Below are 24,895 nucleotides of genomic sequence, written 5' to 3' on the forward strand. Positions count from 1 at the left end.
AAATCAGCTTTACCACGGAGACGCGCTTGTGGCACTCTGTGTAGTACTTTGTGCCCGTGGCGTGGATAAGCCCATTTGCTTTCCCGCCGTGCCTTTGCAACAGGCGGTACTGCGTTTGGTGTTGCCACAGACAATAAAGTGTTGCGACCTGGAGCAGTATCGTGGAGCAGCCACGGCGAACGTTAACGCGTGCCCTGCGGCTCGGTAAGACCGGACCCACGCTAGTGGCCATACTCCTTCGGGAAGCGTGTACACTAGTCTCTGGCCCCATTAGCAGACATTGTGCTTCATTTTGACCTGTTATTTAAATGCTAGGCAGTCCTTAGTATAAACACTGTCAGAACTTAAGGACTCACACCAAGTTACTTGTTACAGGCCAATCTCCCCACTGTGTTCCTGTTCACCTGTTCAAAGATACCAAAAGACATTATTTTTGCGCATATATTGTATCGTAATTTCTGGAAAAGAACAAGCTAACTGATAATAGGCAACATGGTTTTTGCAATGGGAAATCAACAGTGACGGCACTCCTGTAAACCGTACATTATTTTGCTGCTTGATGTTAAATCTCAAATCGACGTGTTTTTTACTGGTGTTCCAAAAAGCCTTTGACTGTGTTTCGCATTCAAATCTCATATTAAAGGTTAGGGCAACACTAAAGAATACTGCATTATGGTCATGAATGTACCACAGACAACAACGCGTATCAATTGATAATGTTTGGTAAACTCCTGCAGCTGTTGGGTCAGGTGTTCCACAAGGGTCGGTGTGGGGTTGTTGTTTTTTTATATTTATAAGTGACATGGTTGATCAAGTGCCAGTCAAAATTAAGAGGGTGCTATCACCTGTAAAGTTATTTGCACGTCGTGGCGCACACATATCTCGCGGGTAAGATGCATATAGGGTTAACAGCCACTGAGCGGTAGGTGGCGCAGTGCTTGCGTCTGATCTTCACCATAATCATCATTATGGCTAATGCGGTAGTGTGGTGGCTGCCACGAGCGTTGGTCTGCCACGGTGGATCTGTCGCGGAACGCCGGCCTTCAAAGGTGAAGCGCCACCAGAAAGACGAAGCCGCAAGATCACCGACAAATGCCCTTAATGGCGACAATCGAACATAAAACAGTAGATGATAATGAAAATGCCCCATGCACTTCTTGGCTGCGAAGACAGCAGCCTATAAACACTTCGTCATCATCTGCTGACCTTTGACATCCTCTGGGGCCTCAGATGCGGTCACATCTAGTTGAAGACAATGTGGTTTTTGCAGTGGCCTCTTGAAGACTGCCGCGATGTAATCGGACTGAACCGCACTAACAACTCAGTTGTTTTCTAAGTACTCCTCTTGAACATGAAGTAGCGGCCAAGATAACTTGGACGTGTTAGTTGTGTCCATAATTACGGTCTGGCTAACATTTATCCTGTTTTTGTAGTAGGCAGCTGCCTTTGTTGGAAAAGAATTGAGGTTCAACTACTTGGATACAATATCTCTTGATTTTAAATACAGTAGACTCTCAGTAAACGAAAATCTGTTAAACAAAACTACTGGTTAAACGGAACTATTGCCTCGGCAATGCTTGATTTTGGGCTTCTATTCTGCACCCATGTTCACCTCTCAGTAAGTGGAACTCCTGTTAAACACATACTTTACCGTTTACAATTCAAACGGAGGTTCCGTTTACTGAGAGTCTACTGTACTTTGTCAGCAGAGATGGGTCCATTGTTTTTTGTCTTCACCTTGACGTTGGAGACTAAACGTGGCACTCATGCTGTGATATGCCCAGTTTCAAAGGAACAGTTCAAGCATCTTTTTTCATCAGCGTGAGAAGACGCATCAAAGAGCACGTGGAGCTTGGTGGTAAGCGAGTCCTTTCGCATAGCTTCCCTGTGTGGCAGGTAGTAATGAGGGCCACCCATCGCTTCTTTTTCAAGCACAACTTCAGCATGTACTGACGAAATGCTGTACCATGTTTCAGTCAGTCCTTCGGGCTTCGAGGTCCGTTAAACCAAATCTTGTGGACGAGTAACCGCAACGGTACAGTTGTCTAAAAGCAGCTCGGTGTCCTTGTCTTTACATGTCTGCGATACCCAGGGCCGTTTTCTGATCTTTGTAGTCTCACTCTGGAAAACAGGCAAGGTGCCTTCAGGTCCGTGAGTTCCTTACTTTGGTGACATTCCCTCAGTATTCAACGTCTCAAATGGCTTCCGCACGCTATGCTCTATCCTTCAGCTTCAGCTTACACTGTAAGGATGCAGATCATTACTTCAGAGGCTCCCTATATAAAGCTTGTTTTTATGAGAACAAGCACCTTGAAGTGTCCAACCAAGAGGGGTCTTTACTGCGATAAATTCTTCCACTTCAGTGCTGCATATAATGTTGATGCTCACAAGCTTCCACAGTTTTGTCAGATCCGATGAGCAGGCTAATGCCTTTCCCGTCTCACTGTCGAGGCACAGTTTGCTCATCTGCTAGCTGGTAATCTTGCTCACGTAGTTTGGCAGCGAAAGTGCACTCCATAACTATGGCTGGGATGTTGTAGCAAATTAGAGGCATGGCTATGGCTTCAATGACGTGCTCGGTGTTGTCAAGCTGGCTCCACCGCCGAATTTCGACGACATTGCCTGTTTTCATGCAATAAGGGGCATCCAACGCAAACCCGTTCACCGATAGGCACATCTCCCTAAAGAGTTTTAGTCCCAAGTGCGTCACCAGGTCTTCTTTGATGAATGTGCGTTAACTGCCTTCGTCGAAGATGCCTCTGACATAAGACGTCTTGTTGAACCCCATGATCCAAGAACAAATAGCTTGTAAATTGATGGATTTGTGGAGTTGACAACTTGTTACAGCAGTGAACTACAGACCCTCTGCTTCCAGTGGCTTGGTGGAATCAGAGACGACGTTAGGTGACTTCTCACGTGATAATCTGAGTGGCACATTGTTGAAGTATGCCAGCCTTCGTATGTTGCGCACACCAACCTCCACTTGCACTTGTTTGCACGGCGACCGTTCTTAGTCAATCGATGGTGCCCCATAAATCCTGCCAGCCAGTTTTTTTTTTTTCTCTCTGCTATAGTCACGGCAATGCTGCATGCCCTGATTTTATCTTCTGTCGCCTTGACGTAGTTGCTTCAATTTTTCTGATGCATGTAGGACCGGTGCCGACGACACATGTTTTCACATGTTTTCCGTGGTTCTCGTTGCCTTCGATAGAGCGCATCGATAGAGCACACCACTTTGTTGTTTCAAGCCCTATATGAGTAGTAGAATCTCGATGATACGAATTCGAAGGGAGCCCACAAAATATTTGTATCATTCCGAATTCATGTGAACCAAAACAAGTTGAAGCTGATCATGATCAACAAGAACTTTACTGGTGTCAACTACTTCTTCATGAAAAAAGTCCATGATGTTCTTTTGAACTTTCCTGCTTTCACCACCTCTCAATAAAGTGGCGTGGTTTCCTCACTCATGCTGCTGGCGCTATAAGGCATGCTCACACTTGGCATCAAAGGGAGTGAAACCGGCTAAACTTATTGAAAATTCCCTAGCTTCAGAGGGAAAAACGCCCTGCAAGGTCGATACGAAAAAAATCAGTCAAAATTCAAGCGAAAACGCCCCAGCAGCCGAAAAACCACGTACCTGCCCGTCGAAAATGTTCACATTTATCCTGCCCCTCATATACGTGCTACCGCTGCCATCTTTGCCTTTTCAGAATTAATTCCTGAGCCTCAAAATCTCAACGAAGTTCTAGTTAAGCATGCAAAGCACTGAAGAGAAATACATTACACCTTCACAAACAATGTTTCGGGAGATACATCAGAAGAAATGACATGCGCAAACACACTGGCAGCGGTCGCAACAGATTCCGCAAGCAGTGCAAAAGCAGTGCTGGCTTGTCTCGCTGCTGCTGCACTTTTTTCTACTTCCAGTGTTTGCAGTGATCGTAATTCATACTTGGCTCTCGATGAACGCGTCTTTTTGACGGCTGTGAGCGTTGTCGAGCAGCGCGGGTAGTTCTTGATTATGCTGACGTGAGCCACCACACTTGCCGACGCTAGGATGTCTAGAAGAGGGAGCTATGAAAAGCGCCCCCGAAAAGCGGTCCCCGTTGTTCATAAACGCTGTATGGGGTGCGCACAGTACCCCTGCATACAGCGCCTGTAAAGGGCTTCACCCTATTGTTCCGGATGATGGCGCAGAGTTTTTCAAAGCACTGAGGTTTAGGGACAGGGAGGGCAAAATAGACTTTAAGCGGGTAGAGTTAACTAGAAGGAGGTTATCTGATTGGTGGCTAAAGTCAAGGCACGAGTGAAAATTAAACCCTTCACTGCAAAGTACGAATCCTCAACCTCACTATTTAAAGAAAAAAAATAAATCTAGTTTTTGGTTCATTAAGTATTACGGCTAGGGGGCGTTAGCCGCCGCCCGATCTAAAAGGTACAGCCACATACATCCATCCATCCATCCGTGGCGTTGAGCAGACCACGCACAGCCCAGCCTTGCTTGTGCTCAAGGAACATGGCTCGTACAATTTCTTGCGTGTCGCACTTTCGAACACTAATCGCTTTTTTCAGTGTGTGCAATAATAAGGAATTGACTTCTTAGAAATGTCCTCCTTTGTATGTCTTTCTTTGAAAAATATCATTCACAAGCATCATGCAGCAGGCTGCACACGGAGTAGCACTGCGCGCTAGTAATAGCATTCGAGGCATGTCGCTTAATTTAAGCACCGTGTTTATTAGTATTTTTTGCTTCTGTCCTGTCATTTTGCTAATTGCAATTAAATATCACTGAAAATTATTGAAGACATATTCAATGCCCACTCACATTGTTATAAACTTGTCTGCTCTTTTGGACCTGTTCCCACATCCTGGCTGCACGTGAAAATGTGTTGTGCACGTTTTTTCGGCAGAAAGAAAAAGAACATAATAGTTGAAAAGAAAACACATTCGTATGCGAAGCAAGTTGCTTTGATCTGTTCAATAAAAAGCAGTCTGCAGAACACAGGACATAGCCCACATGTTTTTCTTTGTTTCTTTTTTTTGGCTAACCTCATTAATAAATAAATGCAGCGAGTTAGGCAATACAAGGGTGTAAGTGATCGGTTTAACCTAATGACATGCTCATAGAAATCGACCTGTAACATTCTCCCAATGTTTCTCCACATGTCTGCAACAGGCTGTGTGTACGAAGCTGTCTAAAAAAAAAGGAAACTCACCCGCATTTTTCCAGGAGGGGGGACGAGTAAATGCGTCGCAGAGTGATGTGGGCATTGCCTGAATGTTGCGTAATTGGTTATGGTTAGCGAATGCTTAATTGTTATTTCCTCTTCATTATACTCATTTATTGAATGAAGGAGAAGCGTTACCTTCAACGAGTGGGGGGACGCTGATGTTGGGTTGTGCCCCACTAGTGATTGAAGGTACGGTTGCCACTGTTGCTTCCATCACATCTACTCGAGTCAAGCAATGCATCAAGTCAAATGAAACCCAAGTAAGGACGCCCTTGACTGAATTCCGAATGCGCGATCAGCAGTGCTTACATATATGGGGTGACCAGTGAACGATTGTGGGGGAGCAACAGTTTTGTGGGTGTCTTTCTGGGCCGGCATGCTACGCGAGCATGGACAGTAGGTTTGTGGACGGCACTGGGTCTGCGACATCGTGCGACTAAGGAATGCTCCGCAATTGAAAATGGTCAGCTTGTCCTGAAGCGACTGAACTAAGTGGCATGTACACCCCGATTGATATGTGGGGTTTAACGTCCCAAAACCACCATATGATTATGAAAGACGCCGTATTGGAGGGCATGTACACCCCGCCTGACAGGTAAAGGAGTCCCACTGTGCCCCTGCCGGCAGAATGGGGGTGTAATTTTCTTTGATGCTGAGGCAAGCTACTTTGCATAATTCCCAGTAAATGCAGAGAAAATGCCCCGCTCTCACATATAGCATGCAACATAACAGACAAAATGGGCACCATTTATTCAGCGTGAACTCTCGGTATCACATGAGCTCACGTCTCAAACTGCCCTTTGCACGCGAGGGCTATGAACAGATGCTTTTTCTGTCAATGACCTGTACCTGTAAGAATTTGCAAATAAGAAATTTTAGAACCAGACCAAATACGAATGAAATAGCATAATGACGAATCAAATAAGAATTGCATATTATTCAAATATTAAGAGAACAATTCTCAGAACAGTTGCTTCAACAATATTTAATGTGAAGTTAACAGTCAGAAACATTAACAAAAGGATCAGTTCGACTAATTTTAACCAATAAAAATGCCGTTATACTAGCTTAACTGGGGTAAACTCGTATAGGCAGTGACAGCCAATGAAAAATTCTGTGCTCGCTAAAATGGGGGTATTTTCATGGGAGTGTTTTTTCGCAACCTTTGAGATAAAAGTGAGGCATAACAATCAATAATATGGTTGCTGAATCAACATAACGAATTTGAATGTAAACATTTGACAGAAGTCTGTCTGGTTGGGTATGAAACTGGGAGATGATGTAGACTCCAACCAAACGTTTCGAAACCGACTCTGTTCCTTCCTCAGGCGTGAATGCGGAGGCTACGTAGCAGCGGCGTCTTCAAAGCACTTCCGGGATGGATAATGACCCCTCTTTCTCTCGTTTTGACGTGGAGCGCAGCCGGTGTGTATACACTGGGGGAAGGGTTCCGAGAGAGCGGTTGATGTTATGGGCTGTCCTCTCTATGTGCCACGACTTGAGTAACAACCTTCTCTTTCAGTTCAGCTCGCTTTCAATGATGGCCATCGCTTCGAAATTTGTCTGGTGATCCAACATCTCAGCATATTAGGCGACTGCACTGCGCTCTTTGTAGAACTTCCGCACATCGTTGGCGTGTTGCTTCAGTCGTTCCGCTAGGTTTTTCTTCTCGCCGATATTCGACGAGGGGCATTCGGTGCACGGAATTTTGTAAACGACACCGGGGGCACTGCTTATTGTTGGCCCGTCTTTCAGGCGGGGGAGGAGGAGGCCGAGCGTACACGAAGGCACCAGCGTGATGCGAACCCCTTCTTTCTTGAAGATCCGTGCCAACATCTCGCTCGTTCCCTGAACGTATGGAACCGGTACACTTTTTGGGGGCTGCCAATTAAGGTCAGTTGGGGTTTTCGTATCCTCTGTTGTTCTGCGCGGCGGTGGCGGCTCGAATGAAGTTTTTTGGGTATCCGTTTTTTCTTAGGTCCGCAATTACGCATGCCTTTTCTTTCTTCCACTCTGTGTCATCAGAGCATAAGTTCCTAGCTCTCTCCAGTAGCGTGGTCACAACCCAGGCCTTGTGCCAGGTGGGGTGGGAAGAATCGAATCGAAGGTAGAAGCCAATGTGCGTTGACTTCCTATGAACGAAGAACCCCAGGCCGTTGCGCTTTCTTGCCACCTGGACATCGAGAAAGGGCAGGCAATGGTCGCTTTCACACTCGGTCGTGAATTGTATAGCTGGGTGCACGGAATTAGGTGTTGCCTGAAGTTTTCAACTTTAGACGCGACGGCCATCCTTGAACGATGGCCATCCTTGAAAGCGAACCGAACTGGAGGAGAAGGTTGTTACTCGAGTCCCGGCACATACAGAGGACAGCCCATAACAGCAACCACTCTCTCGGTGTATACAACCCTTCCCCCAGTGTATACACACGGACTGCGCTCCACGGCAAAACGAGAGAGAGAGAGAGGATGGTCATTATCTATCCCGCAAGTGCTTTGAAGACGTCGCTGCTACGTAGCCTCCGCAGTCACCCCTGAGGAATGAACCAAGTCGGTTTCGAAAAGTCAGGTTTCTTCAAATTGCTTGGAGTCTATCATCTCCCAACATCACGAATTTCATGCATAGCAGATTGAGGATGACATTATCGCTTGGGGACCATCAAGTTTTAAGTATGAGCACCTTCATTTGCAATCAGCGCGGAATAAATAGGTCCCTAAAGGGTCCTTGAAACGGTTTTTTTCACATTGCATTTCTGATTAGACTACAACTAAAGCAAATCATTGGTGCCAGAGTTCAATCAAAACACCTATTATTAACGGAGCTATGAGTACTAGAAAAGTACCCTCCTCCTCCGCTCCGCCTTTCACCCTCAACTGCCCTCAACTCTTCCTTCGAGTGCCCGGGCCTAAGCTTTGCCTTCACGGCGCCTGCGCCACAATGCGGTGTGAAACCGCATACGCGTAAATCCCACCGCCGATTCAATACCGCCAGAATGTGCTGCGCGTTCCACAGCCAATCAGATCAACCGAAAACGATTACTTTAATAGGGCAGAGCGTGTTGCTTGGTGTGTGGGCGGTTGAAAATGCTTCAACCGAGTCGCAGCGATCTTGAGCGATTCGCAGCTTTAAAGCGTTGTAATCAATTACACAGTTTACGCAGAGAGCTCAAATCGGTCTCTAAATTACCCTTGGGTCTTAATCTACCAGCCCAATGTATTAGTAAAAAATTGTCAAAACCGTTTCAGGATCACTTTAAAAGGTTGCTCTGCGTGCATGCAATGCCAGAAGTCTTGATAATCCACCATATAAAACAAATAAATGCTGTCTCGTTCTAACGCGTTCTTTCTTAGGGGTTTTTCTGCCAGTGCTCAATATTCGAAAATATACTCCGCATTTTGAGTATGGGTCATTCAGTTCATAAAAAGTGAATTGAACAGAATACCATTCGATTCGTTATTCGAGCTTCTAGGACATTTACAGACCCCGACCATCACCCAAAGTTGAAGTCATGAGTGGAGCAAGAACATCAAGGTATCTTGGTCATATTAAAAGGCATTCTCCCTTTTCATTGCTAAACTATGCATGATCCACGTGCAATAAAAACCACGCGAAAGGCAAAAAAAAAAAAAATGGGGGGGGGGGGAGAACTCATGTCGTGCTGTCGAGCACTGACACTTACATACTACCATACTGTCGAGCACTAGGCTTCGTTTGGGTAATTTGTGACGACGACGGCTGTCCCAAGCAGCGCCTAGAGCTTTCGCAGCGCCCCGTAGAGCAGCGCTCCTAGCAGCATCGGCCCGCAAAGGGACCCTCTCTGGCAAGGGGAACCCGCGGTGCTCTGCACACCTCCCCATTCTAGCAACCCCACTGACTTCTTGGTCACCATCTTGAATGCTTGGCTGGTTGCTTATATCGCGTGGTTTGAGAGCTAGCACAGCCAGTGTAGCCATAGTTGTAGCAGAAAGGCAATCTGCTATCTTGTGCCGTAGCAGAAAGGCGATCTGCTATTGCGTGGCGACAAAATTGGTTTCGGAGTAATTTTTTCGCGTTGGCCTACCGACATGGTTTTCTAGCCACTTTCCTGGTGGCTAAGCAAAGTAAATTCCGGTGAGTTTTGCCGCATTCGCTCCTTTCGAGGCCAAGTGTGAATGGGCCCTCCCTCCCACAGATATGCCGCGTTGTGCTGCTCGCATGTAGCTGTCAATCCCGCGTTTGTATAATTTACGGTTGCTGAGAAAACCGTTTGTATAACACTGAATCAACGCGTACTTTATATACTGTAGTCCATCAGAAGCAACCTTAAAATTTGCATCATAGCGAAATTCGCATATAGCGTACTCGTATCCTCGAGTTTTTTCTGTATATCGTAAGAGCTTCTTGAGTTTCTCGCAATACGTTCTGAGTGCCTCCATTGAGGCAGATGTTTCCAAGCTTTGCACTTCACCCCGGAGACGTCTGTCGTGATGGATTATGACGACAAAATCTTGGGGCAAGGATTAAGAAAGATGTCATAGAGCATCACCAAAAAACTGCTGGTTGGGACGTCTAGGACATTCAGGCAGTGGACATTCAGCTGAACTGTGTCGTAAAGCTTGTGCAGCCCCCTCGCATCCGATGAAGACATTACCGGTGACAGTTCACGGAGAGCTCTGAAGTGCTAGTGTATAATCATGCTCTTGTCCCCAAACCTCTGAGCTCGATGGCACTCTCATAGCATGCTTTCGTCGCTGGTAGAGAAATTTGTTCGCCGTGCTCAGAGTCGGGTACGTGTGGACAGCTCCATTGAAACGCTCCCAAAATGATGTCCATTGACACACATGCCCATGATGGCTTGATCGTCAGCGTTCGAAGATGCGGTCCAAAGTTCTGGGATGCAGCTGTGGTTGGGGCAGGCTACGTGTTGATCGTCGTCAAAGTAGAGGTCTGCCGCGCGTTGCTGAGGCTGAGCTCTTCAAGACGGCACCGTAGGCACGTCAGGGTCTCAAGTGCCTGGTCGTCATAATGCACCGCAGACTTGTACTCTTTTTTCCAGTTCCTCAATCGGAATAACATCCTCGATTTCGGCATTTATCTGTTGAAACTCGTCGCGGCTTGTGACAAGCTTGTTTATGATCTTGCTAAATGATTTTCGAGCATTGCTGTAGCTCTGCGACTGCGTTGCCCCCTCATTCTTGACCCTCGTTAATTGCATTGGTCTAGCAGCGCATTCAGTTCATGTCTTTCAGGCGGTGCATGTCTGCTGATCTCCGACAGGGTTCATGGGGACAGCACCGCGTGTTGTCTCCCGTAGGCCCTTCGTTGTGAGTCGAGCGTTGGCAACGCCGCTTTCGTGACGTCATGTGTTTGCTGTTTTGATTGAGTGTGTTGAAATATTGTATAATGTTGCTTAAGCGTATTGCTAGTGATGTATTCTTTGGCTGAAGATATTGTTCAAGTAAATGTAATAGAACAAAAATGTATTGGCTTGATTCGACCCTGTTTACTGTCTCTGTGTGTTCTGCTAGAGGCGATACGATTTTGAGACCTTACAAATTTAAACTATTGACAGATGACTGTGTAATTGATCACAGAGCTGACAACCTTCACGACCACGCCCAACTAAATGAAGCTCTTCAGCATGTGCATAAATGGTGTGAAGTCTGGGAAACAAAAATTAACCCCCAAAAAGACAGTTTTCATGACGATAGCCAGAAAGCACTCACCGCTACAAATTAGCCATCGCTAAAATAGACATGTTTTGTCTGAAGTAAAATTTTTTAAAAAAAAACCATAGGTGTCATACTCACATCTTCGGTGAAAGGAGCACGATTCTTACATAAAGAAAAAAGCTGTAAGTGAGCTAGAATACCTGAGACTGACTTTGCGCCAAGCTCCTCAAAATATAAAGTTATTAGCCTATAAAATATTGATCGGAGCAATCTTCGAATACGCATCAATAGTACGGAACCTGAACACAAAAAGGGCATTGCCCACTTAGAAAGTGTTAAAGAAAAATCGGTACGCTTCGTTTTTAATATGTACAGCTGACAGACACCAGTAAAGGTGCGTTTACAATAGAGAGACACGACACCGATTTTGGTCTGCAGACTGTTTTTAGGAGTCTCTTTTCTCATGTCGTTGGCCTATGTACACTGCAAAGACACAAGCAGTGTGTCGATGGTCTCTCGCAGGGCCCCCCCCCTGCATCTTGTCGTACTCGTTAGTCAATTCTGCCGTCATATTGGGGGCACACGCTGCGACATCGGCTTAACTTGCACACCTGCACCTCATTTTCAGCCATGCTCCCTGCTCTAAATTGTCCCTCTCCGGCTACTTGGCACAGCCCCCGCCATATTCCATGCTAACGAGGGACGAGGTTGGGGATGCACAATAGGGTAGAGAATAAGAGAGTTCCGCTGGAGACTCAAGCTGCCTATTCAGAAGCCGTGGAAGCCTCGGAGAGGGTATTTTTAACTCCCCCAAGATCGCCCGCACCGTGGTGGTTTGAAGCAAAGACATGGGGCGAATTTTCGCTCAGCCCCCCATCTCCCGACGACACCTCGACGACACCTCGACGACAGGTCTGCGGATGCGTTTTGCTGTGGTTTTCGAAGTCTCTAATCATGTTACACTACGATGAAATGCTGTCTTTTGAGGCGTCATCGTTGGCGGCCTAGTGTGACCATGCGGTCTGGCGACTTCGTCGGCGGGCGACTCGTCGGCCGATGGTTTGCGTCTGCCTCGTGTTTTTGTCGGGGTCATGTCAGTGTCGTGTCGCTCTAGTGTAAACCCACCTTAAGTACACTAGTGAAAAGGCCTGAACTAGAACCCCTGAAATTCTGGCATCACACAAAAAGACTAATGTACCTCTTTACAAGACCTATCACAGCAAAATAGGAATGGAAAAGGAGAATTTCATTCATCGTGTAAGTAAACGAATCGCACGCTCTCATTACTCGAAAGAAACTACGAGACTATAACTGCCGTATAATTATGTACAACTATTGATATAATTGATGGTATTATTGCTGTCGAAAATTGCTTAGTGTGTAGCATGCCATTATCTCTTTCGCTTTTTTTTTCATAGTTTGTACAAATTCCTTCATCTTTGTATCCTCATTGCTACATACCAGCTTTCTTAGGCTAGCAGTATTTTGCAAATAAAATAAGAAAAAGTGACGGCGCAGCATTCGGTACCGGGATTTCAAGGTGGTGTCGTCACAAGCATGCCCTTTTTGCACGTTTTTTCACTTACCAGGTGTCTTTTTGCGGCGGGAGTGGAATTGTGAAAGGCTAATTTATTATTAGCCAAAAAACTGTTTTTCTTTTCACATCACATCACATCACATCACATCACTTTAATACCTTAAAGACCCCCATGTAGGGGGTATTACATAAGGGGTGGGTTACAGGTAAATGCACACAGGTTTTCAAATGGAAATGTGCGTGGTGACCTTCTCTTTAAATGTTGCTGGACACGTGATGGCTGGAACGTCACAGGGAAGGCCATTCCAGTCCACTGCTACACGGGGGAAAAAAGAGGCAGAAAAAGTAGTAGTGCGAGCATGTGGACGGGCAATTTGAAACGCGTGGGCAGTGCGGTGAGATATGCGCGTCGGTGGGACGATGTAGGGTGCTTGATTAAGAGGGCTGTGAAAGAACTTGTGTAGCAAACAAAGACTGGTAATGCGGCGGCGCACTGAAAGATTCGAAAGACCAGTTTCACGTTTAAGGGATGATATGCTTATGTTATATGAATATGAAGAATGTATGAACCTAGTGGCGCGATTTTGCACAGACTCTAATTCATTTATCAAGTATACCTGGTGCGGGCTCCATATGGGAGCTGCATATTCTAGTTTAGTTCGGATTAAAGATTTATAGGCGAGAAGTTTGATGTCAGGTGGGGCATGACGCAAATGACGCTTCAAAAAACTCAGAGTTCGGTTCGCTGATGATATGACGTTCGTGATATGCGTGTGCCATGAAAGATCACTGGATAAGGTGACGCCTAGGTATTTATAGGATTTAATTTGTTCAAGAGTAGAGTTTGCTATTACGTAAGAAAAATGCAAGGGATTATGCTGGCGTTGAAAAGAAACGAGTTTGCATTTAAAGGGGTTAAGCTCCATCAACCACAGGTCGCACCATTGCTGTACACGATGAAGGTCATTTTGAAGTGCAGTTTGATCAGAGCGGTTAGTAATTTTGCAGTATAGAACACAATCGTCAGCAAACATGCGGATATGAGAAGATACATGCATGGGTAAATCGTTAATATATATTAGAAACAGAAGGGGTCCGAGGACGGAACCTTGGGGGACTCCCGATGTTACCGAGAGGGAGCTGGAATGTTTATTTCTAATATCGACAAACTGGGAACGGTTAGCAAGAAATTCTGAAATCCATGCAAGAATTTTGGGGTGCAGATTCAACTGGGCAAGTTTTAGTAACAGGCGTTTGTGTGGTACCTTATCGAAAGCTTTAGCGAAGTCTAGAAAGATTGCATCAGTCTGGAAGTTACGGTCAAGATTAGCGTGCAAATCATGAGTAAATATAGCTAGTTGTGTTTCACAAGATAAAGATTTACGAAATCCATGCTGGGAAGAATGAAAGAAATTGTTAGCATCCAGAAAGTTTATTATGTGAGTGTATATGACGTGTTCCATGATTTTGCATGAGACGAAGCGAAGTCTAGAAAGATTGCATCAGTCTGGAAGTTACGGTCAAGATTAGCGTGCAAATCATGAGTAAATATAGCTAGTTGTGTTTCACAAGATAAAGATTTACGAAATCCATGCTGGGAAGAATGAAAGAAATTGTTAGCATCCAGAAAGTTTATTATGTGAGTGTATATGACGTGTTCCATGATTTTGCATGAGACGCTGGTTAGTGAAATGGGGCGGTAATTTAGGGGTGACTGTTTGTTACCTGATTTGTGGACCGGAATGACCTTTCCCACTTTCCAGTCTTCTGGCAGCATTCCTGTTTTAAGCGACAATGAAAACAGCATCGACAAATACACTGCAATAATTTGTTTAGTGTTTTTTAACAGTTTAGAGTTAATGTTGTCAACGCCAGCCGATGATGAAAGTTTAAGTCTGTCGATAAGGGACGAAATTCCAGCAACAGAAAATTCCACTGGAGTCATTATTGGTAACGTCGTAGTAGGTGGCGAGGGAAGTGGCGAATCGGCTTCTTTTGTGAACACAGAGCAGAACGCGATGTTAAAAACCTCGGCACAATCACCGTCGCTAACTTCCTCACCATATTGGTCAGTAAGCGTTATTTCACGCGGCGGTTGCGGGTTTATAACTTCTCAGAACTTTCTAGGGTTATTTGTTAGAATTTTAGGTAAGTCAATGCGATAAAACGTCTGTTTTGCACTTCGAATTGCAGCATAATATGCGTCTTCTGCAGCATAGTACTTCTCCCATGCGCACGCAGTACCATTACGTTTCGCAGTACGAAAGAGACGTTTCTTTTTATTTTCCTGCCTTATTAAAAGTTTCGAAAACCATGGTTTATTTTGATTAGCAGGTAAGTTCATCTTTGGGATATATGTATTAGTTAACTCGAATATTTTGTCCCTAAAGACTAACCAGTTGCTGTTAAGAGATCTGGAATCGAAACTGGATTCAAACTCAGGCAGGAAATCTCGCAGTTCATTATTGATTGCTTCATAGTCACCTTTGTTGTACATATGAATTGTTTTGCTGGAAATGTGGCGTGTTTTAGGGATGAAGTTTAATGTAGTATGAATGACTTTATGATCACTGATTTCACGTAAGTAGGAGATAGATTCTAAGCTTTCGGGGCTGTTTGTTAGTATAAGATCTAAAATGTTGCTTTGTGATCTCTTTTCATAATGGAATGGGCACGGCGGCACCCGAAGCATGCAGAGCGCTAATCCCTTCTTGTATGTCGTACAGATCGGCACTTTCCTGCTGCTGATACCGGCGGGGCATGAAGAAGCGGGCAAACCGACGACAGCGTGGACAGCAAATCTAGGCCGTGATAAAGCCCGCCATGTGCAACACGCGCCGGTTGGTCTGGATGGTCGGCCCTACAAGTTGGACCCGTTGGGTTCAGCGACGTACTGCGCCGACGCCATCTTCAGCGCCCCCTCGGTACCTCACTCAACGACGACAACCCTGGACATAAATACGGCCCCCCAAGCGACGGCGATTAATGGGCACGGCGGCACCCGAAGCATGCAGAGCGCTAATCCCTTCTTGTATGTCGTACAGGTGAGAAAACGCTACGGCGAATGCATGCGTTCTGATTGCCTCTTCTTGATTGTGCTGCCGTGCCCAAGGTTGCTTTGTGATCTCTTGTGTAACTTGTCCTGCTATTTGAGGGACCTGTTATTACTAGCAGGTGACGTCGAGACAAACCCCGGGCCCGACCTAAAACAAATTTCTCAACAACCAACGCAAATTGCTGGTGATATTAAAGAAATTAAAGAAGAATGACTAACCGCTATTGAGTCCAAATTAGAAAAACTGGCTGCCTTAGATGAAACAATATTGGACTGCACCACAAAAGTTTCCGCCTTAGAAAAAGTAGTATCAGGCCTAGAATTAAAGCTGGATGATTTAGAAAACCGGTCAAGAAGAAGTAACTTGATAGTGTATGGCATCCCTGAGGATGAAAAAGAAGATGAGGAATCACTAGAGCAAGTAATAAACAATACAGTTGCGAAAGGTGTTCTGAAAATTTAACCTGTTTCAATCGAAAGGATACATCGGCTCGGTAAACGAAGCGCGAACAAAACTAGACCAATAATTTTCAAACTCCTTGATGATCGAGACAAAACAAAGATTTTGAAAAACTGTCATAAACTAAAGGATACCGACATATCGATTAGTGAAGACTTTTTCCAGCGTGTGCGTAATATAAGGAAAAAATTGTGGGACTCGGCGAAACCAAATAAGGAATCCGGGCAAAAGGTACATCTTGTCTACGACAAAATTAGTATAGACCGTATTCTTTATCGATGGGATGACACCGTAAACGATAAAGTGATGATTGGCGAGGCAAAAAATCCCTCAACTGGAAAAAAAAAACCTGCCAAGCGACGGGTCGGCGTCTCGCACTCGAAACCGCCCCAGTTGAGGTTTATAAATGTGAATTGCCGAAGCGTCTTAAACAAATTAGAATCCCTTGAATGCCTACTTCTCGACCTTGAACCAGACTTTGTTGCTTTAACCGAAACCTGGTTAAATAATGACATTTTAGATAGTGAAGTAACGCCCCCAAACTACAATATAATACGGAAGGACAGACCGACACGAGGCGGTGGAGTAGCGTTAATGATAAAATGCGAAATACAATACACTGTGCTGCCAGAGGTTGAAGGCGTAGAAGCTGTCTTTTTGAAACTAAAATTTAGCCTTCACACAACATTTGTGGGCTGCTGCCATCGCAGTCCTACTTCTGGCGAAGATAGCATGCAATCGCTCTACAACTACATTGAACAAAACATACAAAGCGCAAGATTCATCTTGTTGGGTGATTTTAACCTTCCTGATATCGACTGGCAATCCATGAAATTTCATTCCGCATGCTCAGATGTCGTTATCGACACAATGCTGCGATTTAATCTTCACCAAGTAGTCAACCAACCAACACGTGTCCGGGGAGAAACTTCAAATATTCTTGACCTTATATTCTTGAGTAACCACTTCCCAGCCGATGAAACGAAGATTGAAGTTATGGATGGCACATCTGATCAAAAGCTCACTTTGTGCACTGTCCCCTTTCGTGATAAAATAGAACCAACGAACATAAAAATTACTTACCCAGATTTTAAATATGCTGACGACAATAGCATACTAAATTATCTAATTATAAAGTTTCCATCCTACGAAGAATTGTCGAATGATAGTTCCACGACCATCGAAATATTATGGTCTCAGTTAAAAGAAATTATGCACCACTGTATACCTTTGTACCTTTATAATAGGTACCTTTGTACCTATTAGAGTGAAAAAAATTAAGAAACACAACCCGTGGATAACACGTGAGGTAATACATGCGAAACGCAAAGTAAAGCGAATACGAAAGAGAATAAAACAAAAACCCGGAGCAGTAACAGTAAATAATTTGACTGCTACTGTGAGTGACCTAAAAACAAAAATAAAAACAGCGAAGAGCAACTATTTCACTAAAACGTTGCCAAACTTTCTAAAAAATTCCCCCAGCAAGTTTTGGAGCTACCTAAAGCCTGAACAGCTACCTAAACAACAAAAGCTACACACCCCCGGAAAAAGATAACCCGATCACTGCAGACAAAATGAACAGCTATTTCAAGTCTGTATTCACTGTCGATGACGGAAACATTCCAGACATCGACTCTAGTGCGGAAGGTACCCTGGAATCGATTATTATCAATGAGGCCGGTGTCATAAATCTCTTGTTAAACTTGGACGCAAAAAAAGGAGCAGGGCCCGACAACATTCCTAACATCTTTCTTGTAAGATATGCAGAGTTGCTAGCTAAATATCTGTGCGTCATGTTTAACAAATCACTATCAACGTGCTCTTTACCTGTGGAGTGAAAAAAGGCCAAAGTTGTTCCTGTGCATAAAGGAGGAAGCGGAAATGATATATCTAACTTTAGACCTATATCCCTGACATGTACAATCTGTAAAATCTTGGAGCACATAATTCTTAAACAAATAACCGTTTTCCTAGAAGAAAAACGTATATTATCTCCCTATCAGCATGGCTTTCGCCGAGGTCTTTCAACCATAACCCAATTAGTGGAATTAACACATGAGGTATCCCAGAGTATTGACAACCAAAAACAAACTGATCTAATCTTCCTCGACTTTGCCAAAGCATTCGACAAGGTATCACACAAGAAACTACTTCAAAAACTTGAGGCCACCTTAGGAAATTCTACTGTTCTTAACTGGATCAAAAATTATCTTACTGATCGTACACAGTATGTGGAATTTAACGATGAAACCTCTGCTACCACCTCCGTCACATCTGGAGTTCCGCAGGGCTGTGTGCTGGCGCCAATTTTGTTTCTTCTCTTTATTAATGATTTGCCTACAAATATTAAGGAAAAAATCAAATTATTCGCGGATGACTGCGTGCTATATCGAGAAATAAACTCAACGGAGGACCATGTAGCTTTAAATAGTGCTTTACAAGATGTTTCCTGCTGGTGCCGTAAATGGCAGATGTCACTTAATGCAAACAAGTGTACAATTTTATCAGTAAGTCGAAAAAAAACTAGGTCAAACTTTCTTTACACTATCAATGACATCCCCATAACTAGAGTAAATCAGCATAAATATCTTGGAATTATTATAACTGAAGATCTAAGATGGGACGCACACATAAGTTACGTTACTTCAGCTGCACTACGCCGCTTGTTTGCACTCAGATACCGGCTTCGCCAGGCCCCGCCTTCTCTAAAACTGCTTGCATACACTTCCCTTGTGCGGTCATTACTTGAATACGGTAATATTATTTGGTCACCATCCACAAAACAGCAAATCACAAAACTGGAAGGAATACAAAGGAAAGCTTTGAGGTTCATTTACAACAAGTACAGACATACAGATTCTCCGACTAAACTAATTAAAAAAGCTGGATTACTTACTCTAATGAATAGAACAAGGTTAGCATGTGCAAAATTCATACATGAATTAATCCATGGTCATTTAAACATTGATGTATCCGCCTACCTTACGTTTGATCAAACTAGAACAACACGCCAAAAACACCCAATGAGACTTAACGAATACTCCTTCAACACAAACTGCTTTAAATACTCATTCTTTCCGATAGCCACTAATGAATGGAATAAACTGGATCCGAGTATCTCCAGCACTACCGAATTAGCAAAATTTCTAACCCTTGTCGAAAATGAACTTTGTATTATTCAAACGGAATCACCTGGTTGATTTTAATATGAGTGTTCGTGTGAACATTGTACGAGCAAAGTATCATGTCATCATATTTTTTCTTTAAGTAATTTTTAGTACTGAATCCAGGAGAAGAGAAATCGCTCTGTTTATTCTTGATCATGTTTCTGTTTTCAGTGTGTATAAATTTGCCCTTCCTTGAAATACTTCGCCACATTGTAGGGTAGTTTCTTATTGCTGTAATTTCTTGTTGTGTTTCTTGATGCATATGCCAATATGTCAACCAATGTGTCAACCAAGTCGCTGCATTTATTTTCTTCTGACAACTTTTCTTTACACTAATGTTTTATGCCTTCTTTCATCTGAAATTATTAAATGATCCGATTCTGTTAGTTTCATTCTGTACTTTATCGCGATGTATGTCTTTATTGTGTACTTATTCCAATTTTTATGTTCACGCCCTTCCTGCTAAAATCCCTGATGGGATTGGCAGTATGTCGAAATAAATAAATAAATAATACCATACACTAGTATTTTACAGTCAATAGCACAATGACGCCTTTTGAGGATGCTTTGCCTCATCTACTATACTGTGACCCTGAAGCAGCAGGTAATTTGCACTACGCAATACTGTGCTGCCGCCAAATATGGCTGATGGAGTGCTGTGCTATTGAAACAGAGATTACTGAAATGGAAAGTGTTACATAGAAGATTGTGCATAACGGCCCAAGGGAAGAGAACTATTTCTTCATCTCTCTTGTGTTTGTTGTTTTATTCCTTGTGCTGATATATCTCTGCCACTTACATTGTTGAAAAACCGTTTCCCTCTTCATAATACCATACACTAGTATTTTACAGTCAATAGCACAATTGAAACGCCATGAAAACAAAGATTACCTGCCACTGCTGCCAAAGAAGCCCGTGGCGTGGCACTCATCGACGAACACCATGGCATCATAGCGGTCAGCAAGGTCACAAATGTCCCTGCAGGAGAAAGAAAAAAAAAAAAGCACTGCTACAACATATGCTCACAGCTGTGTATATTTGCTGCCCGTACTGCATTTCAAGCTCCCCCCCCTTTTTTTTTTTAATAACAGCCTTTTTCAAAAACATAAATTCCGCAAAAGTGATGACCGTTAACAGTTATATGTACCTTAGATAAAGTCTATGTTGTTACACTGCAATGTGTAAGTGGCACAATAATACGTGTAGGCTGAACATGAAAATAATCTCTTTTTCTTTTTCTCCGCTAAGAGTTGAGTCTGAAAGTTCATACCAGCACACAGTGTAAGTGGTAGAGATATATCAGCACAAGGAATCAAACAACAAACACAAGAGAGATGAAGAAAAAGTTCTATTCTCTCGGGCCATTATGCACAACCTTCTATGTACCACTTTCTGACTGCTTACCTTACAAAAGTAAAAAGACACAACATAAAGCACGCAAACCACGGGGTTACCGCGGAGTGTCCGAAAGCTATAAAACTAAAAAGCATTCTTTATCCCAACATTTTTTAACTCAAAGAACAAGGAGGATCTAGATACATTCAAAAAACGTTGGAACAAGACAAATAGCTTTTTACAAAATGACAAGAGACAGTATTTTGAAAACCTTCTCTCGCGAGATATGAAACTAACACCGGAAATCTTTAGGAAAAAGTTAAACACACTCCTAAATATACATCTCCGTGCCAATAATAACCCCAGTAAAATTAGCGCAAATGGTACTACTCCCATGGGAGAGGTTGTAGCTGTAGCTTTTAATGATTATTTCACATTGGTAGCAAATAGCCATCATGACCCAAACTGTCTCAACTTTATGGGCCCACCAATACAAGAAACGGAATTTTTATTCCCAATAACTGCAGATGAGGTCGTGTCTACAATCATATCTCAAAACAACACTACCCGTAGTGATGCAAACGCTCTGCATATTCGGCCAGTGAAATACTTTGCCGCTACCATAGCTCCTGTGTTAGAGCACATCATTATTCAAATATTTTTCATCATTATTCAAATAGTTTCTTCGCCGACTTCAGGATGCCAAAGTTGTCACAATTTTCAAAGGTGGCGATAAGTCTAACATGTCTAATTACAGGTCTATCTCAATACTCCCAATATTCTCCAAAGTTGTGGAGAGACTAGTACACATACGAATGTCTACATTCCTTAAGAAGCACTACATCATGACACTATATCAATTTGGGTTTACAAAAAAACATTCAACACAGTGCAATTTACTAATGCAGAAAGAAATTATCTTTGATGCCTTAGAACATGAGCGGTATGCGCTTACAATTTTCATAGACTATTCAAAGGCATTTCATAGTATGAATCGCGTCACTTTTAAAAACGCTAGAACATTACGTCTTCAGAGATTGTTTCCTCTCTGTCATCAAGTCGTACCTACAAAACGTGCGTATTAACAACTCACACTAAAGTTTCAAATTTTTGCTACATGGTGTTCCTCAGGAGAAGCATTCTTGGCCCCCGCTTTTCAACCTATATACAAATGATTTTGTCAATATAGACATCAATACATCATTTGTTATTTATGCAGACGACAAAAGCTTATTTTTGACCCATTGCAGTCTCCCTCTGCTTGCGAAAAAGCCAAATGAGGTGCTCATTAAATAGAATACTTGGAGTCAATTCTTCAACTATAAACGTTTCAAAGCCAAAAGCAGTTCTGTTTCGCCCTAAAAATAAGACAATTCAAATATTATCCTGCACCTTGGTCTTTCAGTAATAGAACTGGTACCAGTAATAAAAAACTTGGGTGTTCTTTTTGAAGAAAATGTGCAATGGAACGCAGACATTAGTGCTGTCAACTGGAAACTTTTGAGATTAGTGGGTACTCAAACACGCCTCCATTACTTTTTAGCAGAACACATCGAATTGCTTTTATACGATTCCCTTTCCTCATTTACATTAACACATAAATATCTGGTACGGAGCACAACTGTCTCAAACTCATCCAAAATCTATCGCCTGCCTGTGGGAATCATCTAAAATGAATCATATGATGCCCACACAAAGCCTTTATTTGGAGATCTTGATACAACATCATTACTGAACTTGTTCAGTTTACTTCTAATGAAACAATATTATGCATACCAGAAAAATAGCAACTCTTTTCTAGAAAAACTCCCCACCCTGTCCCCATTTGTAAAAACATACGCTACACAAAGCAGTCACACGTGGAACATCCCCTACACTTGTATAAATTATGGCCACCAAATGCTTATATACTTGCGGCCACAGGCTATTAACTCCTTCACTAATATGATAAATAAACAATTAAATGGGCTTTTATAACTACTTAAGTATGTGCAATTTCTGCTCCCATGATTTTAATTCTGTCATCCAAACGTAAATTGAGACGTGTACCTATAAAGTGTCGCCATGTTTATAGGCCTTTCTTTACTAGCACATATTTGTTGTCCACTGTTGTTCTTGCCTTGTATGATTTTGTAAATGGGGCGCTGACCTTTGCCAAACCATTAGAGGCTTTTTGCTAGCCCCTATAGCCTCACCAGTGGTATTTTCCTTCCTGTTGATACTGAAATAAAGATTATTATTATTATTATTATTATTATTATTATTATTATTATTATTATTATTATTATTATTATTAAGCAGTTCAACTATTTCTTTTAGAACACAACATATACTAGGTGTTCTAATCATGTACACAATGATTAAAATGTAATTTCACGAATGCACAAAAGCTTTAGTCACTGACACTAGATGGGCACTATCGCTGTCTGTTTGCTGATTACATCAAAGAAATCAACTAACTCTCTTAAGCTGCAAAATAAGTGTTATTTGCTTAGGTACGAATGACTGAGGTGTAGAAAACATATCGTGAAAAATAGAGGAGCAGAAGAGGAGAAGAAGCAGCACCGACTAACAACCATTTATTGACAGTATAAGAACAGCACAGGAAAAAAAATACATTTCTGGATATGCGTGAACAGCCAACAAATGGCTACAGCAACATGGTCAAGACAACAAGCTATCTAGAAAGCACATTTCTGTCGAATACAATGTTGTAGATGTGTCACTAATACAATTAGACCCATTCTTTTTGATTAAGAATGCTTCCAAGAGCCCTCTAGCTGTTCGCTTGCTGCTCTTGCCTAGAGTCAACGCTTGTACAAAGTATGGTTCACATCCGCAGGCATTGTGGTGCACAGGAAGATGCGCATGATCTCTTTTGCCTAAGCTATCAGCATGCTCCCTCAATCTATCATTAACGCAACGTCCCATTTGTCAAATGTAGGACTTGTCGCAGCTTAGGGATGTGTCATATACTACTCCTTGTACACATCGCCTAAGCGGCTTTGTGTGCTGTTTCTGGCAGCCCCTTGGCTCATCGCGCCTGACATAGGGGCACAATTGAGTCAACTCGTTGGGAGCCGAAAAAAATGACTGGGATGCCAAAATAAGTAGTCACCTTTTTGAGGTTATGGGTCACACGATGCACATAAGGGACTACCTTTGGCTTAACCTGCTCCCATTCCTTTGCGTGCGCGTTTACAATGGCAGCACTGCCTTTCAACTTCGGCAGCAAGGATTCAACCACGGCACTTATGACAGACTGAGGGAAGCTGGCCTTGGAAAGTCTTTGAAGCTGACTCATAAAACTAACCTGAATAACAAGTTCACAAGATCTGTGCAAGGCCAACTCCAAGCAAAGTACAGAGATTCCACGCTTTACACACTTTGAGTGCACCGAGTCATACTGGAACAATCATTTTTTACGTGATGGAAAATATGCACAGCAAACATCACTCAAAATTGTCAGGGTTAGGTCCCAAAAGTGCAATGAGCTGTTTTCTGGAAACTCAGTAGTGAATATGAGACCAGTAGTGTCTGCTCTAAAAATATTCAAAATCTGCTCAACCATTAGAGGGCAAGAAAAAAGGCATCAATTTTCGATTACAAATAAAAATGTATCTAAAAACTTCACGAGTATTCAAATAAGATTAAGTAACAGAGCATGGTCAAAGTACGATGAAAAGATGTCATATAATATGGGTGCTACCCATGGAACCAATGCGAACGCCGTTTTTCTGTGATAAAAACATGCCATGCTCGAAGGAAATGAAAATGTGCTTAAGATAGTCTTGATGACATATTGAGCGCTAAGAGACAGGGACATGAAAGAGAGGATAACGCAGTGCGCACTGTGTCCCTCTCTCTGATGTCCCAGTCTCTTAGCGCTCAATATGTCGTCAAGTTCTGTTTACCAACATGCCCAAAAAATGGCAATGTTGAGATAGTCTTCTAAAGGGGTAACAGAGTTCGCAGCCAAGATCTCCGTTTTCGTCACTAAGGCGGCTTCACCACTATCTTCGATACACCTCTTAACCGCCCGAAGTAGTTTCAGATGCCGAACCAAGTAAAAAAGGTCAATTACATCTACAGAAAAAAGGTATCCTATTTTATAGCTTTTGCGGAAAAACTCCCATACTTCATGGGAATTTTTTTGTCAAGAAAGGGTCATGAAATTCAAGAAGTTTGAGGGCTTTTAGCGAAAAACTGCTAACCTGATACCGATAAACCTAGGTGTCAGAAAATTGATAAAATCCCACAAAAATTCGTTATAAAGAACATTTCGTTATATACAGGTTCTGTACAAAAATTCGGAAAATAAATGCACAAATTGAAAAAAGGGGGACTGAAGGCGGAGCTAACCCAAAAAACTTACTTTACAGTATAAAAACTGCGTTATTATTACGATACCAATTATATTGATACATAACAGCAGCTAAACGCGGCTGCATGAAA

At 42.9% G+C, this 24,895-nt stretch overlaps 2 protein-coding genes across 17 annotated transcripts in view; one reads left to right on the forward strand and one right to left on the reverse strand.

Annotated features, from left to right (window-relative positions):
• The window catches only part of Gcat (Glycine C-acetyltransferase), a 367,236-nt gene that overhangs the window by 285,331 nt on the left and 57,010 nt on the right, over nt 1-24,895 (reverse strand). For 7 of the 8 annotated variants that reach the window (XR_012893933.1, XM_075887558.1, XM_075889270.1 and 4 more), the window contains exon 6: nt 19,997-20,083. The exons of the other annotated variant lie outside the window; for it this stretch is intronic. Coding sequence is in view for 6 of the 7 variants with exons in the window: in XM_075887558.1 (XP_075743673.1) it covers nt 19,997-20,083 (87 nt within the window). In the remaining variant the exon portion in view is untranslated. The remainder of the gene's footprint in view (nt 1-19,996; nt 20,084-24,895) is intronic. 8 annotated transcript variants of the gene reach the window in all.
• LOC119178211 (uncharacterized) overlaps nt 1-24,895 on the forward strand; it is a 241,075-nt gene that overhangs the window by 95,745 nt on the left and 120,435 nt on the right. For 8 of the 9 annotated variants that reach the window (XM_075891052.1, XM_075890556.1, XM_075891248.1 and 5 more), the window contains one exon: nt 15,147-15,464. The exons of the other annotated variant lie outside the window; for it this stretch is intronic. In XM_075891052.1, coding sequence (XP_075747167.1) covers nt 15,147-15,464 — 318 coding nt within the window. The remainder of the gene's footprint in view (nt 1-15,146; nt 15,465-24,895) is intronic. 9 annotated transcript variants of the gene reach the window in all.

Source organism: Rhipicephalus microplus, chromosome 1, assembly GCF_043290135.1.
Source record: "Rhipicephalus microplus isolate Deutch F79 chromosome 1, USDA_Rmic, whole genome shotgun sequence".
NCBI classification, from domain to species: Eukaryota; Metazoa; Arthropoda; class Arachnida; order Ixodida; family Ixodidae; genus Rhipicephalus; species Rhipicephalus microplus.